Below are 24,280 nucleotides of genomic sequence, written 5' to 3'. Positions count from 1 at the left end.
TTTAAAAAAGGTAACAATTATTCCATAACACCACTAAAACCGAGCTCCCGTTGAAGGCAGCAGAGCCTAAAATAAAGGCTGAAACGTGTTGGCAGGGTTTCTGCCCAAAAGTGATGACATAACTCTCCCAAAAAGACAATGCGAAGTAGATTTTAAATCTTGCTTTAATGTGCCAGTAAGAAGGCTCGACATCCATACCATACTGTCCTAAAGTGTACCCAGTGGAATAGCCCTAGCAGCATCTGGTTTTTGTGAGTTTAATTATTAATAACTATTCTAAGATTTTGTCAGGCAAAATTTAGAAAAATTAAATTTTATTCTTAATGCAGGTGGGGTTACTTCGACAGAAGTTGGACAGTTTGGAAAAATGTAACTTAGCAATGACTCAAAATTATGAAGGACAACTACAAACCCTGAAAGCTCAAGTAAGGAAACTCATTACAATTTAATATCATGTTTTGATATGTGTTTTGACCTATAAAATTGTGTTAATTTTGTTAAAGAGCCTCTTGATGAAAGTGAAAGAGGAGAGTGAAAAAGTTGGCCTAAAGCTCAACATTCAGAAAACGAAGATCATGGCATCTGGTCCCATCACTTCATGACAAAGAGATGGGGAAACAGTGGAAACAGTGGCTGACTTTATTTTGGGGGGCTCCAAAATCACTGCAGATGGTGATTGCAGCCATGAAAATAAAAGACGCTTACTCCTTGGAAGGAAAGTTATGACCAACCTAGGTACCATATTGAAAAGCAGAGACATTACTTTGCCAACAAAGATCTGTCTGGTCAAGGCTATGGTTTTTCCAGTGGTCATGTATGGATGTGAGAGTTGGACTGTGAAGAAAGCTGAGCACCAAAGAATTGATGCTTTTGAACTGTGGTGTTGGAGAAGACTCTTGAGAGTCCCTTGGACTGCAAGGAGATCCAACCAGTCCATTCTAAAGGAGATCAGTCCTGGGTGTTCTTTGGAAGGACTGATGCTGAGGCTGAAGCTCCAGTACTTTGGCCACCTCATGCAAAGAGTTGACTAATTAGAAAAGACTATGATGCTGGGAGGGATTGGGGGCAGGAGGAGAAGGAGACAACAGAGAATGAAATGGCTGGATGGCATCACCGACTCGATGGACATGAGTTTGAGTGAACTCCAGGAGTTGATGATGGACAGGGAGGCCTGGTGTGCTGTGATTCATGGGGGCGCAAAGAGTTGGATATGACTGAGCAACTGAAATGAACTGAACTGAACTGAACTGATGTCATTTTTTCTAACCAGAAAATGATACCTTGTGGCAAATGTGCTTTTGTTGCTGCTAGTTTACTCTACTGCTTCCTTCTTTGAAATTCTTCATTTATTCATTCTCTTCACAACCTCATTTTCCTAAAATACCTTAAGGATATGTTTTACCACATTTTGCCTTAAAAAACTCTGGCAAAACTTTCTTTTGAAATTGCTTCCTTTTTTAAAATGGTGTGTTTTCTTTTCCTTCTAAAATTATAAAACTATAATTATATTATATGCATTTGAGATTTATTCTTCTGGAAGGGTGGAGTGAATGCACTTTCCCCTGTTCCTCCTGCTAAATGCAACTAGAAATCCTGGACGTTATTTATAAAACAGCGTAAGACTGAGAAGTGGAGAGGAAAGACAGACCAACTAGGACCTTGGGTCCCAAGGCAAACATGGTATTGAGTTCCTGGAATTTCTTTTGGCCTCTTATATCATAGACTGGATAACAGAGAAGCCAGCAGGCCTGACTCTCCAGTGGGCACAAACAAACCAAAAGAGGAAGAAAGCCTCTGCCTTGCAATGGAAAGACCTGAAGAAAGACAGCCTACCAAGATTAAACGCTTTTTGATAATAACTGCTGACTGTAGCCAAAGGGCACAGAAAAGGACCATAGCTGCAAACCCACTTCACCAGCAGAGACCCAGCAGACAGCCTCGGCTGCGCCCTCGCCTTCTGTAATGAGGTAGTCCGGGCCCCAGCCTCCGGGGAGTCGGAGCAGACTGAGTGGAAACGCAGCCCGTGGCGTCGGGGCGGCCGTAGCGGAACCTGGGCTTCCCTGCGCCTCTGCGGTGGTGTGGCGTCCTTCTCTCTGCAGCGGCGTCTGGGGAAGCCTAACAAGGGTCTGGACATTCAGCCCCTCCGTGGTAACCGGGTTCCTTCCCTCACCACGGTGCCGTTGAAGGCCGTGTGAGAAGCAGTCATGTGGCATCTGTGCCCCTTCGCTCAACGTGGTGCCCGTGGAAGAGGTGCGGGTCCTGAGCTCCCACTCCCGCTCAGCAGTAACGAGGAACACCGACCTCCTCCCAGTTACCAGCTGAGGCCAAGTGAAGACAGACTTTCACTACCGCAAGGCAGCAATGAGGCGCCATTGCACATTTCCCTGCTGGAGCATTGTCAGAAGAGGACTGCTAAAACACAGGATTTCTATAAACTCTGGAGTCACATCACAATATCCCAAAGTGGTTTCAATTAAAAAAAAAACTCACTCATCATAGCAAAAACAAGGAAGATCTCAACTTGAATGAGAAAAGTCAATTAAACACAAACAATGAGTTGATATAGATGTTAGAATTACCTGACAAGGAGTTTAAAGTAGCTGTTATAAAAATGCTTCAATGAGCCATTACAAACATGCTTGAAACAAATTAAATTAGAATGTTTTAGCAAACAAAACTATAAAGAACAAGCAGCTAGAAATTTTAAAACTTAAAAATACAATAACCAAACTAAAAAATTCAATAGATGGGTTCAAAAGCAGAACAGAGAGGATAGAAGACATACACAATGAGTGAACTTGAACGTATCACAATAGAAATTACCCAATCTGAACAGCATGTTAAAAAGCAACCAAGACAACCTAGACAGCACGTTGAAAAGCAGAAACATTACTTTACCAACAAAGGTCTGTCTAGTCAAGGCTATGGTTTTTCCAGTGGTCATGTATGAATGTGAAAGTTGGGCTACAAAGAAAGCTGAGCACTGAAGAATTGATGCTTTTGAACTGTGGTGTTGGAGAAGACTCTTGAGAGTCCCTTGGACTGCAAGGAGATCCGACCAATCCATCCTAAAGGAAATTAACCCTGAATATTCATTGGAAGGACTGATACTGCAGCTGAAGCTCCAATACTTTGGCCACCTGATGCAAAGAGCTGACTCATTGGAGAAGACACTGATGCTGGGAAAGACTGCGGGCAAGAGGAGAAGGGGCAACAGAGGCTGAGCTGGTTGGATGACATCACTGACTCAATGGACATGAGTTTGAGCAAACTCAAGGAGATAGTGAAAGACAGGGAAACCTGGCATGCTGCAGTTCATGGGGTCGCAAAGAGTCGGATATGACTTAGCGACTGGACAATGACAAACAGGTTTTGTTACCAGTAGATCTACCCTAAAAGAATAGCTAAAGGAATTTCTCCTTGGTAAAAAGGAAATGATAAGAAAAAATTGGAAAAGTGAAAGCATGGATAAATGCAGTAGAGTTTACTTCTCCTGAGTTTTCTAAATTTTTTTACAACTGAAGCAAAAATTATAATGATAAAGTGGTTCTTAATGTATACTGAGAAAATAATGAAGATAGAGATGTCAGAAATGGGTCTTGGCAAAGAGAACTAAGATTCTAAACTTCACTTGAACTGGTAAAATGTCAATACCAGTAGACTGTAATAAGCTATGTATGTATAATCTTATACCTAGAGCAATAACTAAAAAAAGCTAAACAAATAAATACATTCAGAAATACTATAGATACATCAAAATGACATTTTAAAAAATGTTCAAAGAACCCAGAGGAAGATAGGAAAGCTAAAACAGATAAGCCAACAACTAGGCAACAAACGTGAAACAAAGTCAGGCTTAAACGCTAATATAACAATAATTACATTAAATGAAAATGGTCTAAATATACTAGTTAAAAGAGATTTGTGGAGTAAATAAAAGATATATCACTCACTGTATGCTTTGTTCTAGGAACTCGCTTCAAATATAACTGCGTATGTAAGTTGAAAGTAAAAAGATAGAAAAAAATACAAAAAATATACCCTGCAAATACTAATCAAAAGAAAGCAGAAGTAGTCCAAAAATAATTCAGTGGAAAAGGAATAGTCTTTTCAACAAACAGTGACAGGACAATTGGATATCCACACGAAAAAGAACTAGATTGGGCCCTTACCTAAACCATAGACAAAAAATAACACAAAACGAATCAAAGACCTAAATGTAAAAAACTAGATCGGTAAAACTCTTAGAAGAAAACATAGGAGTAAATCCTCATGGTTTTGGGTTAGGGACAGTTTCTTAGATTTAGTACTAAAAGTATAAGAAAAATTAGATAAACTTGATTTCATCAAAATGTTAACAACCTTTGTGCTTCAAAACACACCAAAAACAACAACAACAAAAAGACAACTCACAAAGTGGGAGAAAACATTTGAAAATCATATATTTAATAAGGTACTCATATCTAGAATTTTAAAAAAAAAACTGTTAGTAGTCAATAAAAAAAGACAAATGACCAAGTTTTAAAATGGGCATAGGTATAAATAGGCATTTCTCCAAAGGAGATGTATAATGGCGAAATAACCATGTGAAAAAGTGCTAAATGTCATTAGTCATTAGGGAAATGCAAATCAAAACCATAATGAGATACCCCTTCACACCTGCTAATTGCTGTAGTCAAATGATGGCTAAAAGCAAGCATTGGTAAGGATATGGAGAAACTGGAGCCCTATACATCACCACTGAAAAGGGGAACATGGTGCAGCCACTTTGGAAAACTGTCTGGCAGTTCATTAAAAAGTTAAACTTACAGTTTCTACACTTCAGTTTCTAGTTTCAGCTATTCTACTCCCAGGTATATATAACCAAGAGAAATAAAAACCTACATCCACACAAAATCTTCTACACAAATGTTCATAGCAGCATTTCCCCATAATACTGAAAAAGTGGAAACAATCTACATGTCCATCAACTGATGAATGAATAAACAAAGCATGGTATATCCATGCAATGAAGTATTGTTCCGCCATTAAAAGGAATGAAATATTGACCCAAGCTACAGCATGGATGAACCTTAAAAGCATTATGCTTTTAGGAAACCAGACACGAAGGATTGCATATTGTATGATTCCATTATATGAAATGATCAGAATAGGTAACTCTATAGAAACAGAGATTAGTTGTTTCTAGGGCCTTGAAGAAGGAGGAACTGTGTGAAAGTGAAGTCGCTCAGTCATGTCCGACTCTTTGCGACCCCATGGACTGTAACCTACCACGCTCCTCCCTCCGTGGGATTCTCCAGGCAAGAGTACTGGAGTGGGTTGCCATTTCCTTCTCCAGGGGATCTTCCTGACCCAGGGATCGAACCTGGGCCTCCTGCATTCCAGGCAGACGCGTTAGGCTCTGAGATGTGTAGTCACTGCTAATACATGCAGGGTTTCCTTTGGAGATGATGAAAGTATTCTGAAATTAGATAGTGTGACGGTTACCCAACTGAATATCCTAAAAACCAATGAAGTAATACTCTAAATTTTATGGTAGGTGAATTGTATCTCCATTTTAAAAACTGTGTGAGAAAGAAAAAGGAAGCTGAAATGACTATATTACTGTCAGATATAAAATAGACACAACTGTTCATAGCTTTCTTTGTAATAGTAAAAAACTGGAAACAACCAAAAATATCTCAATATGTGAATGGTCAAACAAACTGTGGTTACATCTATACCATGGTATTATACTGAGCAATAAAAAGGAGTGAACTATTGATACATTGATCACATACTGTACTGACATCAATTTCCTGAGTCTGACACTGTACAAAATTCAATAAGATGTAAATATTGGGGGAAACTGGGTAGAGAGAACCCAGAATCTCTCTGTAATATCTTTGCAGCTTCTTGTGAATCTATATTTATTTCAAAAGAAAAAAGAAAAACAAATTTTGTTAAGTTATTTAGAAATTTCCTAACAGATGTTGACAGACCATGCTGCTTTTAATCTATTATATGAAGGCAGAATAAGAGAAAAAAATTACAGTCTAAGTTATAACAATTACTGATAAGAGAAAGATTATATCAAGTTTTATATTTAATTTTATTTAAACTTACATCAACATAAGTATGTTTGTATTTTTTCTGTTAAGTCCTCCATTTCCTTAAAAGAAGTGTAAGTTGGTCATTTTACAGATTGAGTTACTGAAATTAAAATTGTGAACACAAGATGGCACTAAATAAAAGTAAGAAAAAAAACGTGGTCGTTTTAAATTGTGAGCTTTTCTATATATGGTTAAGATAAAACTGAACAAAACGTATTATCAAGTGGACTGTTGTTAAACTGTGCAGTCAATGAAGTTCCAAATTTACTTGAAAGCTGAATTGTGTTCAGCTTCAACAATTTAGTTTTAATAACTAGTTCTATCTTCTCTAATTGGAATATTTAAGCTTTACTTCATTTCCTAATCATGCCTTAAATTTTGAAAGAGGTATGCAAGAGAACTATCATGAAATCAAGTTAGAAATAACCGATAGTAAAATGTTAGCATTCTCTATTATTTACAGTTTTCCAAACTAACTAATAGCTTTGAAAAACTGAGATTACACCAGATGAAACAAAATAAATTTCGACGAAAAGAAGTACCACACCTCAAAGAAGAAATGCCCCTTGAACTGAACAATTTGAACCAGAAATTAGAGGTAAGCTCTATTGTCTTAGTTTATCCCTATATGTATTAAGATTGGTTTTTGTCGTTGTTGTTGAGGGCTATTTGTCTCCAGAATGCACAGTGGCGTGTACCACTGTGGTAACAAAGCACCATTAGAAACCTGCTTTCCATTGAAGATATTTTCTTAGTGCACCCTCCTTCAGGCACTTAGTGAATTAAAACATCACTTTGATTTATACATCTTTTATACATATCAGCGTTTTGGAGAGCAAAAAATTGTTCAAAGAAACTGCAGCTGTTGAGTGAAATTGAAGGACATCCCTGGGGTCAGTTAAAGTGAGTGTCTAATAAATCTTTTAATGGCTATTTAACTATAGGTGCTTAAGTCCTGATGAGGACTCGTAGCAATTTTCAGAACACAGCTTGAAGTTTCAGGATCTTTTCTTTAAAGAGGTAGTTTCACTCCAATACAGTGACCCTGTGTCACCCAGAACTCCTAAAATCTCAGTCCCTGAAAAGGTTAACCATGTCATAGAAACACTTATTTCAATCCCCTTAACTTTCTAACCTTGGAAAAAATAAATACGCTATTTTTCCTCCTTGTGCGCTTGTGCATTCCTGCTACTGGCCACGTAACAGCAGATAGAGTCTACTGTGGGTTCCTTTTCTAACCTTAGCTAAATTCCCACTGTGGCTCAATTATTGTTTTCTAATTGACCTCAAATTGACCCCTATCATGTTATTCCACTCATTTTTTCCCCCTCCAGTGTTCTCAAGCCCTAAACAATGGTTTCTCCCCACAGCCAGCCAGTGATTTCAGTTTTTTCTGCTTTGTTCATAGTTAATGGCTCTCTATGTCCCTGATAGCTCAGCTGGTAAAGAATCTGCCTGCAGTGCAGGAGACCCCAGTTCAGTTCCTGGGTCAGGAAGATCCACTGGAGAAGGGATAGGCTATCCACTCCAATATTCTTGGACTCCCTGGTGGCTCAGATGGTAAAGAATCAACCTGCAATGCAGGAGACCTGGGTTCAGTCCCTGGGTTGGGAAGATCCCCTGGAGAAGGGAAGAGCCACCCACTCCAGTATTTTGGCCTGGAGAATTCCATGGGCCTGCAGAGTCGGACACGACTGAGCAACTTTGACTTCACTGACTGTGCGTCTCAATCACCCAGGTAGAAACCTCTTAGGAATCTTTGATCTGTTCCTTTCTTACTCCTATTCCAGCCCAGATTTGCCCCTTTTCTGTATCTAATGCCTCTTATCTCTGTCTTCCTCCTAACTGCCATTGTCCTGTTTTATACTTCTTTATCTTTGTCATCTAACTCTTCAATTGACTACCCTTCTCAAACTTTTCCTCCAAAATATTTTTCAGAGCAGGAAAAAAAAAACAAAAAAAAAACTGGAACCACAGCCCTAAAACTAGCCTATTGCAAGAATTTTGTTGAAACTGTTTGGTTTTAGTTTTTAAATTCCTGTAAATTTTATATTGTACTACATAAGGAACATATATTTTTAAAAATATAAAATTACTACCACTAAGTAAGGATGACCCTCTAGGAAAATGCACTGTGTATAACTTCCTGCCTCTTGCAATGGTGTAACTAGACTGATTTTTAGAATATTCTGGTCTCACAGAAAATGCCCAAAGATTGTGATATAATATACATAGGCTTTCACTGAAAATGCTGTTAAATCACTGACTCTTCATTTGATTGACTTCTCATGGGGATTAGTGGGAGAACTACTTTCATATAAATTGTTCCAACAGTGTACACACTTTACATTTAGAGATCTAAATATGTAAAATGTACCTCTGAAATTATAGGGAAAATTAGTAGCAAATATGTGATATATTTGTATTTATACAAAATTTTTTTAAGCATAATATGTCAATATAGTTTCATCTGTATCATAAAGGAAACACTTCATGTACCTGTCTTTGTTTAGAGGCAGCTGAAAAATTAATGTGTAGGAGATGGACTGTTCTAGTTTTAGCCTACATCTAAGCATGTTTCTCCTTTGGGACAAACATTTAATACACTGATACAGTGTTTGAACAGTGGGAAACAGCTTGCTCCAGTGAAAGAACTTGACAGTTTACAACTTAAAATAGGGCCTGACTGTCTCTCTTATTTGCCCTGTGACCTTTGGACAAGCTGATGACCTCGCAGAGATTACATTTTTCACCAATAAATGGGGGCTAAGATTATCTTATAAGTGACATTGTGGTATGGAAGAGGAAAATATGTTTGTGTATGTGTGTTTAGATGCTCTCTGAAGCATCTGGGGTAAAAACACATGAGGTCTGAAAGTTGCCGTAAAATACTTCAGTGAAAAAGGCAGAGATGAGATACAAATGGTCTGATTTGACAGGAGTTAAACTGGGTGAAGGGTACATGGGAGTTTGTTTTACTATCTGCTTTTATATAAGTAAGAAAATTTTTATAAGAAAAAGTTAAAACTATCTTACAAATGAAGGTTCATAGAGTCCCTGACCTGTAGTAATCACTAAAGAAATGTTCATTCTACCTTTCAAGATTTAGTAGAGGGACTAAAATATATATTTAACAATGTAACTTCTGCTATAAACTGATTTTAATGCCTCTGATGCACTCACAACGACACAACTGAGCAACTGAACTGAACTGAACTGATAATCCACCTTGTATTGATTTGAAATGTTAACCTATTTTTTAAATTAGTTTTGTAAAATTGTCACTATTTCTGAAGACCTTGTTTTCATGTACCTTATTTAAAACTGTCAAATGTCAAAATCAAAGTCAGTTACTTTAAATGAACTGTCTCCATTTATCTTAATACATATAGTCTATCAGGGTATTATTACACATTTAAAACAGAGTCTATCTATATTTCTCCAACTTTATTCAGTTCCTTTCAGTTCAGTCGCTCAGTCGTGTCCAACTATTTGCGACCCCATGAATCACAGCACGCCAGGCCTCCCTGTCCATCACCAACTCCTGGAGTTCACTCAGACTCATGTCCATCAAGTCAGTGATGCCATCCAGCCATCTCATCCTCTGTCATCCCCTTCTCCTGCCCCCAACCCCTCCCAACATTAGAGTCTTTTCCATTGAGTCAACTCTTCACATGAGGTGGCTGAAGTACTGGAGTTTCAGCTTCAGCATCATTACTTCCAAAGAAATCCCAGGGCTGATCTCCTTCAGAATGGACTGGTTGGATCTCCTTGCAGTCCAAGGGACTCTTAAGAGTTTTCTCCAACACCACAGTTCAAAAGCATCAATTCTTCAGCACTCAGCTTTCTTTATAGTCCAACTCTCACATCCATACATGACCAATGGAAAAACCATAGCCTTGACTAGACAGACCTTTGTTGGCAAAGTAATATCTCTGCTTTTGAATATGCTATCTAGGTTGGTCATAACTTTTCTTCCAAAGAGTGAGCGTCTTTCAATTTCATGGCTGCAGTCACCATCTGCAGTGATTTTGGAGCCCAAAAAATAAAGTCTAACACTGTTTCTGCTGTTTCCCCATCTATTTCCCATGAAGTGATGGGACCAGATGCCATGATCTTTGTTTCCAACTTTATTATCACCACTCAATTTCAGGTCACTTCTAATTACTATAAAAGCCTACTAATTTAGTACTGAAGTCTTCCCTCAGTGATTATTTGGGAGCTTGTGGATTTATAAAATGAAGATTTCCCCCGAAATTCTTTAAAATCGTTACTCTGTAGAAAATGTGAAATGCCGTATTCTCATCTTAAACAAGATATAGCTTTCATTCTCTCTATTAGTCTATTTATTTTCCTGCATAGCCAATCCAGCCATTTCAGCCGTCTTTGGAATACCACCAATCTCTCAAAATAGTTCAAGTGAACTGTTTTCCAATTTGATGTATTATTGGAAATGGCTGAGATAATGGTGGCATCATCTGAATGACTTTTTTGTGGCACTGTTATTGTACTAGTACTGTAAGATCATTTGTTTACAGGTACATTTCCCTACTTGATTAGGTGCATGTGTGCTCAGTCGTGTCTGACTCTTTGTGACCCCAGGGACTGTAGCCCTCCAGGCTCCTCTCTCCATGGGATTCTCCAGGCAGGACTACTGGAGTAGGTTGCCAGCGCCCTCCTCCAGGGAATCTTCCTAACCTAGGGATCAAACCCGCATCTCCTGGATCTCCTGTATCAGCAGGCAGATTCTCTACCAGTGAGCCACCTGGGAAGCCCTCAGTCCTTGTTCTTTGTTTTTTTTTTTTTCTTTCAAAAATTTGTTTCTTTTAAACATGTATTATTTTTAAATCCTCCTCTTTCCACAGTACCTGCTGGACACTAGATGCTTAATGCTACTGAATTGATGATTGGAGACATCAATATGTTCATGCCATATATCTATATTCAGTAATATCTCATATAGACTCAGTAGCTATAGAGTTTTTTTCCAGCTGTGTTATTTTCTTTGCAAAATTTAGTGAGAAATGTTTACATTTCTGGAAATACTAATACTGTGCTTTTCTTTGTACATTCAAGAAATCTAAGTGGTGCCTGTCACTTTGTCAGGCACTGTGAGCTATACAAAAGTAGTGATATTGGTAGTACTTAGTCTTAAGTTGCTTACAGCCTGGACAGAAAGAGAAGATATAATGGCCAGCCGTAGGCAAAACAGAGAAAGTGAAAGTTGCTCAGTCGTTTCTAACTCTTTGCAACCCCATGGACCATACAGTCCATGGAATTTGCCAGACAAGAATCCTGGAGTGGATAGCCATGCCCTTCTCCAGGGGATCTTCCCAACCCAGGGACTGAACCCACGTCTCCCACATTGCAGGCTGATTCTTTACCAGCTGAGCCACCAGGGAAGCCTGAAGCTGTGAAGTTTTCTTCAGGGTCCCCAAAGCCACATCCCTTTGTCTTGTAAATCTGTGAACAGATAATCATTCTCCATGAAGACACAACTTGAGCAAAAGCGTGAAGAACTGAGTGTCACCTCTTTCCCAGCTCAGCCCAGTTGGTTCCGCCTAAGTAATGCTTATAATTATCCAAGCCAGGCTTCAGCAATACATGAACTGTGAGCTTCCAGATGTTCAAGCTGGTTGTAGAAAAGGCAGAGGAACCAGAGATCAAATTGCCAACATCTGCTGGATCATGGAAAAAGCAAGAGAGTTCCAGAAAAACACCTATTTCTGCTTTAGTGACTATGCCAAAACCTTTGATTGTGTGGATCATAATAAACTGTGGAAAATTCTTCAAGAGATGGGAATACCAGACCACCTGACCTGCCTCTTGAGAAACCTATATGCAGGTCAGGAAGCAACAGTTAGAACTGGACATGGAACAACAGACTGGTTCCAAGTAGGAAAAAGAGTGCGTCAAGGCTATATGTTCTCAGCCTGCTTATTTAACTTATATACAGAGTACATCATGAGAAACGCTGGGCTGAAGAAGCACAGGCAGGAATCAAGATTGCCGGGAGAAATATCAATAAACTCAGATATGCAGATGACACCATCCTTATAGTAGAAAGTGAGGAATAACTAAAGAGCCTGTTGATGAAAGTGAAAGAGGAGAGTGAAAAAGTTGGCTTAAAGCTCAACATTCAGAAAACTAAGATCACGGCATCCGGTCCCATCACTTCATGGCAAATAGATGGGGGAAACAGTGGAAACAGTGACAGACTTTATTTTGGGGGGCTCCTAAATCACTGCAGATGGTGATCGCAGCCATGAAATTAAAAGATGCTTACTCCTTGGAAGAAAAGTTATGACCAACCTCGACAGCATATTGAAAAAGCAGAGACATTACTTTGCCAACAAAGGTCGTCTAGTCAAGGCTATAGTTTTTCCAGTGGTCATGTATGGATGTGAGAGTTGGACTGTGAAGAAAACTGAACGCCAAAGAATTGACGGATTTGAACTGTGGTGTTGGAGAAGACTCTTGAGAGTCCCTTGGACTGCAAGGAGATCCAACCAGTCCATTCTAAAGGAGATCAGTCCTGAATATTCATTGGAAGTAATGATGCTGAAGCTGAAACTCCAGTACTTTGGCCACCTGATGCAAAGAGCTGACTCATTTGAAAAGACCCTGATGCTGGGAAAGATTGAGGGCAGGAGGAGAAGGGGACGACAGAGGATGAGATGGTTGGATGACATCACCAAGTCAATGGACGTGGGTTTGGGTGGACTCCAGGAGTTGGTGATGGACAGGGAGGCCTGGTGTGCTGTGGTTCATGGGGTTACAAAGAGTTGGACATGACTGAGCAACTGAACTGAAATGAAGGGAGGCCTGAGACGGTGCCTCCATTTTTGAGAACAGATTGCTCTTGGCTTCCGCTGAAAGCCACAGGGGACAAAGTCACTGAATTAGCCCAAGCCCCACCCCTCACACGCAAGGTAGCAGGTTTGTTGACTGAGTATAAAGAAAGGAAAAAAAACCTTCTGGTGTCAGCTTAGGAAATAAAAGGAAGAAATGGTTGATGCAAAGAATTGTTTGAAACTCCATTATTAGTAACAAGTATTTGTTACAAGAAAAAATTTCTTAACAAAATCCTTATTTTTAAAAAAAATGCAGATTAAGTTCCATACTTTTTTCTCAGAACAAAGGTGCAAATGAAAGGTCTTATTTATTGTGTTTTAAAATGAATCATTTTTTAGCTTCTATTTCTCTATTAAAGGAATTTAGAGCAAAGTCAAGAGAATGGGACAAGCAAGAGATACTGTATCAGACTCATCTGGTTTCTTTAGATGCTCAACAAAAAATATTATCTGAGAAGTGTAATCAATTTCAGGTACGTTTTCTAATACTGTCTAATACTAAGTTAGAATAAATTAGAGGTTAAACACTGTTACTCTTTTCACCATTCAGCATGTAACCTTTCTACAGATAGAAATACCAAGCAACGGAAAATAACCAGAGTAGGTCCAACGCTAGGAAGAGTTACAGGTGCATGAAATATCCTTAATGACTTTTTATGTCCCAGACGGTGGTGCTATTAAGTCTCCATTGTTATTATGTCAGGATACAGCGTGTTTTGCATGCCTGTGGGCAAGTCATTTAATTTAAAGAAGGCTTGGTCCCTGCCCCCTAGCACTTTACAGTCTAGACACAGAGATAATACAGGTACAGGTCGAAAATAGTTAATGACAAGTAAATGGAAAGAATTCAAATCCTTTTTGAGGTAACAGGAATAAGAGAAAAATTTGAACTGAGATAGTCAGAAAACATCCTCCAGCAGGGGTGGAACGAAGCGTGGACCTTAAGAAGGGAGGTATTTTGAGACAGGAGAGAATGGACAGGGAGGCCTCAGTTCAGTTCAGTCGCTCAGTCGTGTCCGACTATTTGCGACCCCATGCATCGCAGCACGCCAGGCCTCCCTGTCCATCACCAATTCCTGGAGTTCACTCAGATTCACGTCCATCGAGTCGGTGATGCCATCCAGCCATCTCATCCTCTGTCGTCCCCTTCTCCTCCTGCCCCCAATCTCTCCCAGCATCAGAGTCTTTTCCAGTGAGTCAGCTCTTCAGATGAAGTGGCCAGAGTACTGGAGTTTCAGCTTTAGCATCATTCCCTCCAAAGAAATCCCAGGGCTGATCTCCTTCAGAATGAACTGGTTGGATCTCCTTGCAGTCCAAAAGACTCTCAAGAGTCTTCTCCAACACCACAGTTCAAAAGCATCAATTCTTCGGTGCTCATCTTTCTTTATATTCCAACTCTCACATCCATACATGACCACCGGGAAAACCATAGCCTTGACTAGATGGACCTTTGTTGGCAAAGTAATGTCTCTGCTTTTGAATATGCTATCTAGGTTGGTCATAACTTTCCTTCCAAGGAATAAGCGTCTTTTAATTTCATGGCTACAATCACCATCTGCAGTGATTTTGGAGCCCAAAAAAATAAAGTCTGACACTGTTTCCACTGTTTCCCCATCTATTTCCCATGAAGTGATGCGACCAGATGCCAAGATCTTCGTTTTCTGAATGTTGAGCTTTCAGCCAACTTTTCGCTCTCCTCTTTCACTTTCATCAAGAGGCTTTTTAGCTCCTCTTCACTTTCTGCCATAAGGGTGGTGTCATCTGCATATCTGAGGTTATTGATATTTCCCCCGGCAATCTTGATTCCAGCTTGTGGTTCTTCCAGCGCAGCGTTTCTCATGATGTACTCTACATATAAGTTAAATAAGCCGGTGACTATATACAGCCTTGACGTACTCTTTTTCCTATTTGGAACCAGTCTGTTGTTCCATATTCAGTTCTAACTGTTGCTTCCTGACCTGCATACAGGTTTCTCAAGAGGCAGGTCAGGTGCTCTGGTATTCCTGGCGTGCTGCAATTCATGGGATCGCAAAGAGTTGGACACGACTGAGTGACTGAACTGAACTGAAGTGAAGACACTGTTTTGTTTGTTTCGTATATACTTCCTTTTCATTCTTTCTTTAAGTTACTTCAATATGTTATACATGTTCCCTGAATTCAACACCACAAAATAATCTGACAAAATTGCTAACCTCATCCTCTACTCCATTCTTATCCATTTAATACAAACACTGTAAACAACTAGGTGTTTATCTTCACATAATTTTTCTTTTGTTTGTTCACATATGAAAATCTGTTTGCATGGAAATTATATATGTTTCTTTTTAAAATTTTGCTTTTTCACTTAATAAGCTATGCATAGCCTTTTGAGTCACGGCTTAATTATATTTCATAGTATTTGATATATATATATCATATACACCACAGTATATAGTAGATATACCATAATTCTTTCAAACATTTCTTTATTAATGAACACTCAGGTTGTTCCCAGTTTTCTGCTGTCACACAGTATTGTAACAAGTGTCCTTGTATAAACATCTGTAATACCAATACTCTCATTTTGTTAAATAAAAATCTTAGAAGTGTTTGTTGAGCCAAAGGGTGTGTTCATTCAAATTTCTAATAAATATTATCAAATGTTTTATAAAAAAAATTATAGCAATTTACAATTCATGAACAGTCAAAGACTGTTCCTGTCTTGCCAATATGGAATATCAGTCTTTTGATTTCTACCAGCTTGAGATGCTGATGGTTATGTTGGCTCGATTTGCTTTATGTTTCTCTGGCTGTGTGTGAGGTCGAGCATCTCTTCATGTGTTTCTTAGCCTTTTTCATTTCCTGTTCTGTGAATTGCCTGTGCACAAACTTTGCCCACTTTTCTTTTCTGATCTTTGTCTTTTTCTTATGATGTGTAGAAGTTTTTGTGCTTTGGGAATTACATGTGTTGTTATATGTGTTGACACCTTTTTTCTACAATCCAGATTTGTTTGTTTATTTTTGGTCATAGAGACATTTTCAACTATTGCATAATTACATCCATACTTTTTTCCCCGTTTTCATATCTTCTGTATTTTATTTTTTGCTGAATAAGCATTTCCTACTCAAAGCCCTCTACCCTACTCTGCATCTTTGCTCTGAGATTATAGAAATATGACTTCTCTTTATGCCATCTGAAATTGAGGTTTTAGAATAAATAGAAGTCTGAATTATGAAGGACAGAGCTTCATTATCTAATAATATATTTAAAGATTTTTTCCAAATTTTTTCTGTCACTCTTGAACTTTATATATAAGCTTAGATATTCCCCACTTAACTGACACAGGTTTCAAATTTCTCAGAAACAGGCACAAAGTTACCACACTCAGCTAAATGGTAAGAAACAGAGCATAGAAGACAGCAGCCCTGAAATTCCGCGGCTGGTATGTGAACCGGATTCCACTTGTGAAACCAGTGAAAGAGATGAATTCATTATTGAAAAATTAAAATCAGCTGTGAGTGAAATAGCGCTAAGCAGGAATAAGTTACAAGATGAAAATCAGAAGCTTTTACAAGAACTGAAAATGTACCAAAGACAGTGCCAGGTAAAGATTTATTTATTTTTCAACTGATACTGCCCTTGTGTTATACAAATGATGATTCAACAGGTATATGGATTAGAAAGCTAATTTTTTTATTACACATGTAAGTTCAGTTCACATTTCCTCTTAATAAGTAATTCCTACTTGGTGAGTGAATTTAGTGATCCTGTGAGTACTGTCCCCCGCTAGGTGCTCTTGGGATCTTCAGCAATGCAGTAGTGATTACCAGCGCAGTGGGACAGGGATCTCTCACAGACCTCTGTTCCTAAACGCCGTGGCTCTTTAGCCACTGCACACCCTCTGAACCCAGTGTTTGTTCTCTGACCCTTGTGCCTCTGACTCTCAGGAAACCATAAGGGTTTGACCCTAATCACCTCGGTGAAAGGCATGCAGATTGTTCCCTGTGATTTATCACTGTTAGGTTTATCATAACGGTTTACCAAATGGTAGCCCAGAGTTTTGTTTTTTTAGGTGACTCCATATTAATAGATATGATCAATGGTTTTTCCAAGGATTAATTTTTTTAACTCAAATATATTTCTTTTTTTTTTTTTTGGTCTCTCTCTTGGAACCACTAAGAAGGTTATGTAGCATTCGTTAAAATTCTTCATCACCAACTTCTTGCCTAAGTGTGTACTTGATATTCATGGCTGTCCCAGTCACTTGAGACGTTCAATGGTTTTCTCTCCCAGTCTCCATCAGACCTCCCTCCTGCAAATCTTCAGCCTCTTTCTACCGATTCCTCGGTGTCAGCCCATTTCTGAGTCTCTCTTCCTCCCCAGGTGGTGATCGCGGCCCCAGGTCACCACCTGAGCGCTTCTCTAAGATACTCCGCCTCAGGCTCTTCTTCCAGGGCCATTTCTCAGTGTTGGGTCAGCTGCCTCCCTCCTCCTGCCGCGCTGTGAGATGACACTCTGTGAGATGACACGTGGGCCTCATCCTTGCCCTTCTTTCTCTACATCCGTCTTCTGTCAGAACACAGACTCCCAGCTTCTCCAGCCCTGTGGCATTTCTCAGAGAAGCTCCCCACCCCTAACTCCAGCTCCATTGGAGGAGGGGTGTTATTCTAATGCGCGGGAGAAAGACGTAAACAGGTGAGCCAAGCTAAACCACAACTACTAAATGCTGAGGAACTCACAGTTTCTAGAAACAGAAAAGACATTGATGCTGTTTTCTCTGGCTTCTCTAGAAGGTGAATGAGACGAGCACCTCCTCTTCTGGTCTAGGGCTCGTCTGGTGTTCAGCTCACCGTCAGCCCCGCAGTGCTGGCAGAGCTGGGTTTGCGGTTCATGCAGTTCTCACGGGCTCCCCTTCACCTCGGGGCCTGCTTCCCCTTCATCTCCCAGGGTAGGAGCCACTGGTCACACCTCTGGCCCTGCATTAAAGGCAACTTATATTTACATCTTTGTAGCTGTCTTTGTCAGAGAAGGCAATGGCACCCCACTTCAGTACTCTTGCCTGGAAAATCCCATGAATGGAGGAGCCGCTAGGAGTCAGACACGACTGAGCGACTTCACTTTTACTTTTCACTTTCATGCACTGGAGGAGGAAATGGCCCAGGGATGGGGGAGCCTGGTGGGCTTCCGTCTATGGCGTCGCACAGAGTTGGACATGACTGAAGTGACTTAGCAGCAGCAGCAGCAGCTGTCTTTGCACTGGTTGGATCCTGCACCAGGGACACAGTCGATAAATGAAATTGTTTTTCTGGGTATTACCTGAATATTCTCCCCTTGTTTCAGGTTATCCTGCTCAGACTGAGGACTTCTCTTTGCCCCTTCTTGAGGTGTTTTTGGCTCTGGTCCCTAGGAATCTGTTTTCTACTCTGACCTATTTTGTTCTGTTTTCATTGGTTTGCCTGAAACATATTTCTTCCCTAGCTCTAGTTATGAAGCTTGGTTCTACCTTTTAGTGAGATCCTGATTCTTTAAGAACATTAATTCCTTTTAATCTCCCCCCAAAGAGTTCTTTTCGGACTTATTACAGCCCAAGAACATTGTCTTTTATAGATGCAGACTCGGCTTTGGGTTCTTGGCTCACATGTGGAATAGTAATCCCTATTCTTACCCAGTATTCTAGGAAGAGGTTCTGTTCCCCTTTCACGGCAGCGTGACTGACTTTCTCTGTAATGCTTTCCTTCATCAGCCGCACTTTTCTCCTTCTCAGAACTTCATCTTTTATACTTTTCCAAGAAGTACACTGAAGAATCTTGTTAAAGAAGACTGCAAATGGAGGAGGTGTGTGCACTGAGAAGCATTAATAAATTAACATTCCCGGTCCAGATCACAACCCCTGCTCTCTCTGCACAAGCACCATAAGCCTGTGCTGCTCACCCTGTCACACCCGGGCTCCTGTGCACAAGTGAGAAAGTGCAGCCTGAGAGTGAACACATCACCGGGAGGTAGAGGACGTGAACCTCCTGATGGCCAAGGCCATGGTATCCATCCTTCAGCACGACTGTCATATTGATTGACCCTTCTAACCCATGACTCATCCCTCACTCAAGATCTTTACAGACTTGCAGGGTTGGAGTGGGGGGCTTACCTGTACTCCTGAGAAGGCTCTGTAGGTTGTCTGGGCTAAGGAAGGTCCACGTTAGCAATAGAGACACAGATGTAGAGAACGAACTCCTGGACCCCGCAGGGGAAAGGGAGGGTGGGACAGACTGGGAGAGGAATGTTGCCGTATATACAGTACCACGTATAAGATAAACAGCTGGTGGGAAGCTGCTGTGTAGCTCAGGGAGCTCAGCTCGGCGCTGTGAGGATCTGGACGGACGGGATGGGGGTGGCTGGGAGAGAGGCTCAAGAGGGAGGGGCTCTATGTATACATATAGCTGATTCATGTTGTTATACAGCAGAAACTAACAGCATTATAAGGCAATTATATTCCAACAATAAAATTTTAAAAAAAATGAAAGTCCATGTCACCCACTTTGACTTTTCCTTGTAAATATTTATTAATGTATTTAATTTATTAACATTCCTAAATATATACCAACAAAATAAAAACCCAACTACTCATAGAAGTCAATATAATTATAAAATATTTTGATTGATACTTATACTAAAGTTTATAAATATAACTATCTTAATTGCCTAACTGTTCTGAAACAAAAGTGTTAGTTGCTCAGTCGTGTTTGCCTCTTTGAAATCCCATGGGCTGTAGCCTGCCAGGCTCCTCTGTCCATGGGATTCCCCAGGCAAGAATACTGGAGTGGGTTGCCATTCCCTTCTCCTGGGGATCTTCCTGACCCTGGGATCGAACCCAGGTCTCCTGCATTGCAGGAAGATTCTTAACCATCTCAGCCATGAGCCACCAGGGAAGCAGATGTTCCTTTAGATCAGTGATCCTCTACTGAGGTGATTTTGCTTCGCCAGTGATAATTGGCAATGCTTGAATACATTTTTGGTTATCACTACAGAGAAGAGGGGTGTTATTGGCATTTAGTGGGTAGAGGTCTGGGTTGTTGCTAAACATCTAAACAGTCTCACAATGCACAAGATAAACCCCACAACAAAGAATTATGCAGACCAAATTGTAAATTTTGCTGAGGCTGAGAAACCTGGCTTTAAATTTTAAAATGTTATTTTTCTCATAGACTTCACCAGTAATTCTGTAAGTATATTTGTGATATTTTCCAGAGTTAATGATAAATTTTACTGTGACTGGAATTTATTCATTTATAATCCACCAATTTCTATGAGAAAGTTTCCCAAAATTAGTTTTACAGATTTTTGTTCATGTAAAAACTAATTTATTTATCCTTGGATCTAGGATCATTAGTAAATTTAAACATCTCCATTTTATACTTTACAAGGGATTCACTTGCTTAAAAAAACAATTCAAATTATTCTGGATTAAGTTTCACACATAAAAAAGTGTTATAGTTCTAATGAAAAGACTTTTGAGAAATAATTTGCTTCAAAACCTTCAAGATGTCTAAAAATTTTATAACTAAACAGATGGGCCTTAAACTTGTTTTACAAAAATTATGTTTTACCAAATGGGAATAATTAGAGGTGAATGATCATTATAACCAGTGCATGTTTTTAGAAACAAGTTTCTCGTCTCTTTTTGCAAAACTGTCATATGTTAGTGCTCCACATCTTGCACATACATTTAAAAAGACAACCGTTTCAGCCTGAATTACTGTCACTTATTGTATATAAAATTCTCTTTTGTTTACAACACACTTTAATGCCAGCTGCATCTGAATTTTCACAGAATCACATCTTCTCACTTGTTTTTCTACAACCTTGAAATGTGTCAGCAGACACATCTATTCCATTACATATATTGATTTTCTGTGTTGCACTACAGTCACATTTTGAAAGTGTGCACTATTTCCCTTTGGTAGTCAATGGCACAAATAAATTGTTCTGTATTTTTTCTAATAGGTATACCAAAAAATATGACCTGTTTTTGTTTGCTCGTTAATGTGTCATTAAGGTATTAGAGCCACACAGTCCTATAGAAATATAAGACACAAATGTAATTTAAACTTTACTAGTAACCATATTAAAAAACATCATAAGAAATGGGTAAAATTAATATATAATAGTAATAAATTTTATTCAGCACAACACATATCCAAAGTGTTATCATTTCAACATACAATCAATGTCAAAAAAATTTTAATGAGATATTTTACATTTCTTTTAATAATTAGCCTTCAAAATCCAGTGTCTGTGTTACACTTGTAGCACATCTCAATTTGGATATTAAGTATCACTGGGAATACCTGATCTGTCTTTAGACTTTATAAAATTTACAGTTAAAATTTTAGACTTGCATACACACACAAGTTGTCCCAAATAAACTTGACAGTGTTCCAATAACTGAATCAAGTACCAAATAATCATTTTCCTGAATATTTGCATCCACATTGGCAAATAACTGATTTGACTTTTTATACAAAAGCATGCAAATTTTAAAACTACATCTAAGTGAAATCCCCAATTTTTGTGTCAACTCTGTACTATTGACTTTAAATTCAAATTACGTAAGTCAAAAAAGCAACTCAATTTATCAATATCAGTAAAGCTTCTTTTCTTATACTCTATAGTAAATTTACATAAGGCTGTCAATTAAAAACTTTCATATATTCCTACATGTTAGAAAAACATGTCAAATCATTATTTATTGTAAGTTTCAGTTTTAGCTTCTCTTATCTGTGTCGCTGGATCACAAATAAGCCTTTTATCCCTTAATGATATCTCCAAATGTCATGCTTTTAGGTATTATTGTCTAATGACAGTACATAAATAGACTCCATTATTATCAGATTTTACAGAATTTTTATCAGTTCTCACCCATGGTGATACTACATTTTGCTGTTCTGGAGTTAGAACCCTCTTGTGACCCCTCTTCCCCAAGGAAGGCAGGCCCACTCCTCTACATGCAGTTTCATGTTCGATTGCTCCCTGGTGGCAAATTTGCAATGCAGGAAGCCCAGAGAATATCTTAATTTGGGTAAAGTAATGCATGACATCCACATAAACTTTATTTCAGTTCAGTTCAGTTCAGTTGCTCAATCATGTCCGACTCTTTGTGACCCCATGAACCACAGCACGCCAGGCCTCCCTGTCCATAACCAACTCCCGGAGTCCACCCAAACTCATATCCACTGAGTCAGTGTTACCATCCAACCATCTGATCCTCTGTCGTCCCCTTCTCCTCCTGTCCTCAATCTTTCCCAACATCAGGGTCTTTTCAAATGAGTCAGCTCTTCGCGTCAGGTGGCCAAAGTACTGGAGTTTCAGCTTCAACATCAGTCCTTCCAATGAACACCCAGGATTGATCTCCCTTAGGATGGACTGGTTGGATCTTCTTGCAGTCCAAGGGACTCTCAAGAGTCTTCTCCAACACCACAGTTCAAAAGCATCAGTTTTTCGGTGCTCAGCTTTCTTTATAGTCCAGCACTCTTGTCCATACATGACCACTGGAAAAACCATAGCCTTGACTAGACAGACCTCTGTTGGCAAAGTAATGTCTCTGCTTTTGAATATGCTGTCTAGGTTGGTCATAACTTTCCTTCCAAGGAGTAAGCGTCTTTTAATTTCATGGCTGCAGTCACCATCTGCAGTGATTTAGGAGCCCCCCAAAATAAAGTCAGCCACTGTTTCCACTGTTTCCCTATCTATTTGTCATGAAGTGATGGGACCAGATGCCATGATCTTCGTTTTCTGAATGTTGAGCTTTAGGCCAACTTTTTCACTCTCCTCTTTCACTTTCATCAAGAGGCTCTTTAGTTCTTCCTCACTTTCTGCCATAAGGGTGGTGTCATCTGCATATCTGAGGTTATTGATATTTCTTCCAGCAATCTTGATTCCAGCTTGTGCTTCTTCCAGCCTGGCGTTTCTCATCATGTACTCTGCATATAAGTTAAATAAGCAGGGTGACAATATACAGCCTTGACAAACTCTTTTTCCTATTTGGAACCAGTCTGTTGTTCCATGTCCAGTTCTAACTGTTGCTTCCTGACCTGCATACAGGTTTCTCAAGAGGCAGGTCAGATGGTCTGGTATTCCCATCTCTTTCAAAATTTTCCACAGTTTATTGTGATCCACACAGTCAAGGCTTTGGCATAGTCAATAATGCAGAAATAGATGTTTTTCTGGAACTCTCTTGCTTTTTTGACGATCCAGCGGATATTGGCAATTTGATCTCTGGTTCCTCTGCCTTTTCTCAAACCATCTTGAACATCAGGAAGTTCATGGTTAAATAACCATGGCTGAGGTCTGACTTGGAGAATTTTGAGCATTACTTTACTAGCGTGTGAGATGAGTACAATTGTGCGGTAGTTTGAGCATTCTTTGGTGTTGCCTTTCTTTGGGGTTGGAATGAAAACTGACCTTTTCCAGTCCTGTGGCCACTGCTGAGTTTTCCAAATTTGCTGGCATATAGAGTACAGCACTTTCACAGCATCATCTTTCAGGATTTGAAATAGCTCAACTGAAATTCCATCACCTCCACTAGCTTTGTTCATAGTGATGCTTCCTAAGGCCTAAAGTTTATATGTCTGTTTGTTAATCTCTTATTTCATATTTCTTTTGTTTATTTTGGAATTGTATCTCATCTGAAAAATCTGCACTGTTTGAGACAGGAAGTTTATTAAATCATCTATTTGAATATATTTTCCTACTTATTTCCAAATCAGCTAGAAATATCTGGGGCTAGGAATATCTCTAGGTCTCCTGGAAAACAATATATTATATTTAAGACTTTGGTTTTAAAAAAATATTTATATGGGACCTCATATGTCCTATACTCTCTAGACAATTATAATTCTAAGCTGTGAAATTTTGAATAAGAATAAGAAGACATATATCCACATGAAAGCTTATACATGAATTTCATAACAGCATTATTCATAATAGTAAAAAGATGAAACATCCAAATGTCTATCAGCTTATGAACAAACAAAATGGTATATCTATACAGTTAAGAATTATTAGCCAATAAAAGGAATGAAGTACTTTACATGCTACAACATGGATGAACCTTGAAAGCATTATAACAAGAGAAAGAAACCAGTCACGAAAAGGCCGCATATTGTATGATTCTATTTGTCTAAATTGTGCAGAATAGGTAATTCCATAGAGACAAAACATCCATTAGTGGTTTCTGGGGGTGAGAAGGAAGGGAAAATGAGGCGTGGTTGCTAATGCGATTGTGATGAAAATAGTCTGGAATTAAGCTGTGATGATACTTGCACAACTTTGTGAATATGCTCGAATCCACTCAACTGTAC

At 39.2% G+C, this 24,280-nt stretch overlaps 1 protein-coding gene across 4 annotated transcripts in view; it reads left to right on the top strand.

Annotated features, from left to right (window-relative positions):
* The window catches only part of DEUP1 (deuterosome assembly protein 1), a 125,654-nt gene that overhangs the window by 27,947 nt on the left and 73,427 nt on the right, over positions 1 to 24,280 (top strand). For all 4 annotated transcript variants that reach the window (XM_018043565.1, XM_018043566.1, XM_018043563.1 and 1 more), the window contains exons 4-7: positions 330 to 425; positions 6,556 to 6,690; positions 13,306 to 13,419; positions 16,288 to 16,530. In XM_018043565.1, coding sequence (XP_017899054.1) covers positions 330 to 425; positions 6,556 to 6,690; positions 13,306 to 13,419; positions 16,288 to 16,530 — 588 coding nt within the window. The remainder of the gene's footprint in view (positions 1 to 329; positions 426 to 6,555; positions 6,691 to 13,305; positions 13,420 to 16,287; positions 16,531 to 24,280) is intronic.

The sequence above is a fragment of the Capra hircus genome, chromosome 29 (assembly GCF_001704415.2).
Source record: "Capra hircus breed San Clemente chromosome 29, ASM170441v1, whole genome shotgun sequence".
NCBI classification, from domain to species: domain Eukaryota; kingdom Metazoa; phylum Chordata; class Mammalia; order Artiodactyla; family Bovidae; genus Capra; species Capra hircus.
This window is presented reverse-complemented; position numbering and strand designations above follow the sequence as displayed.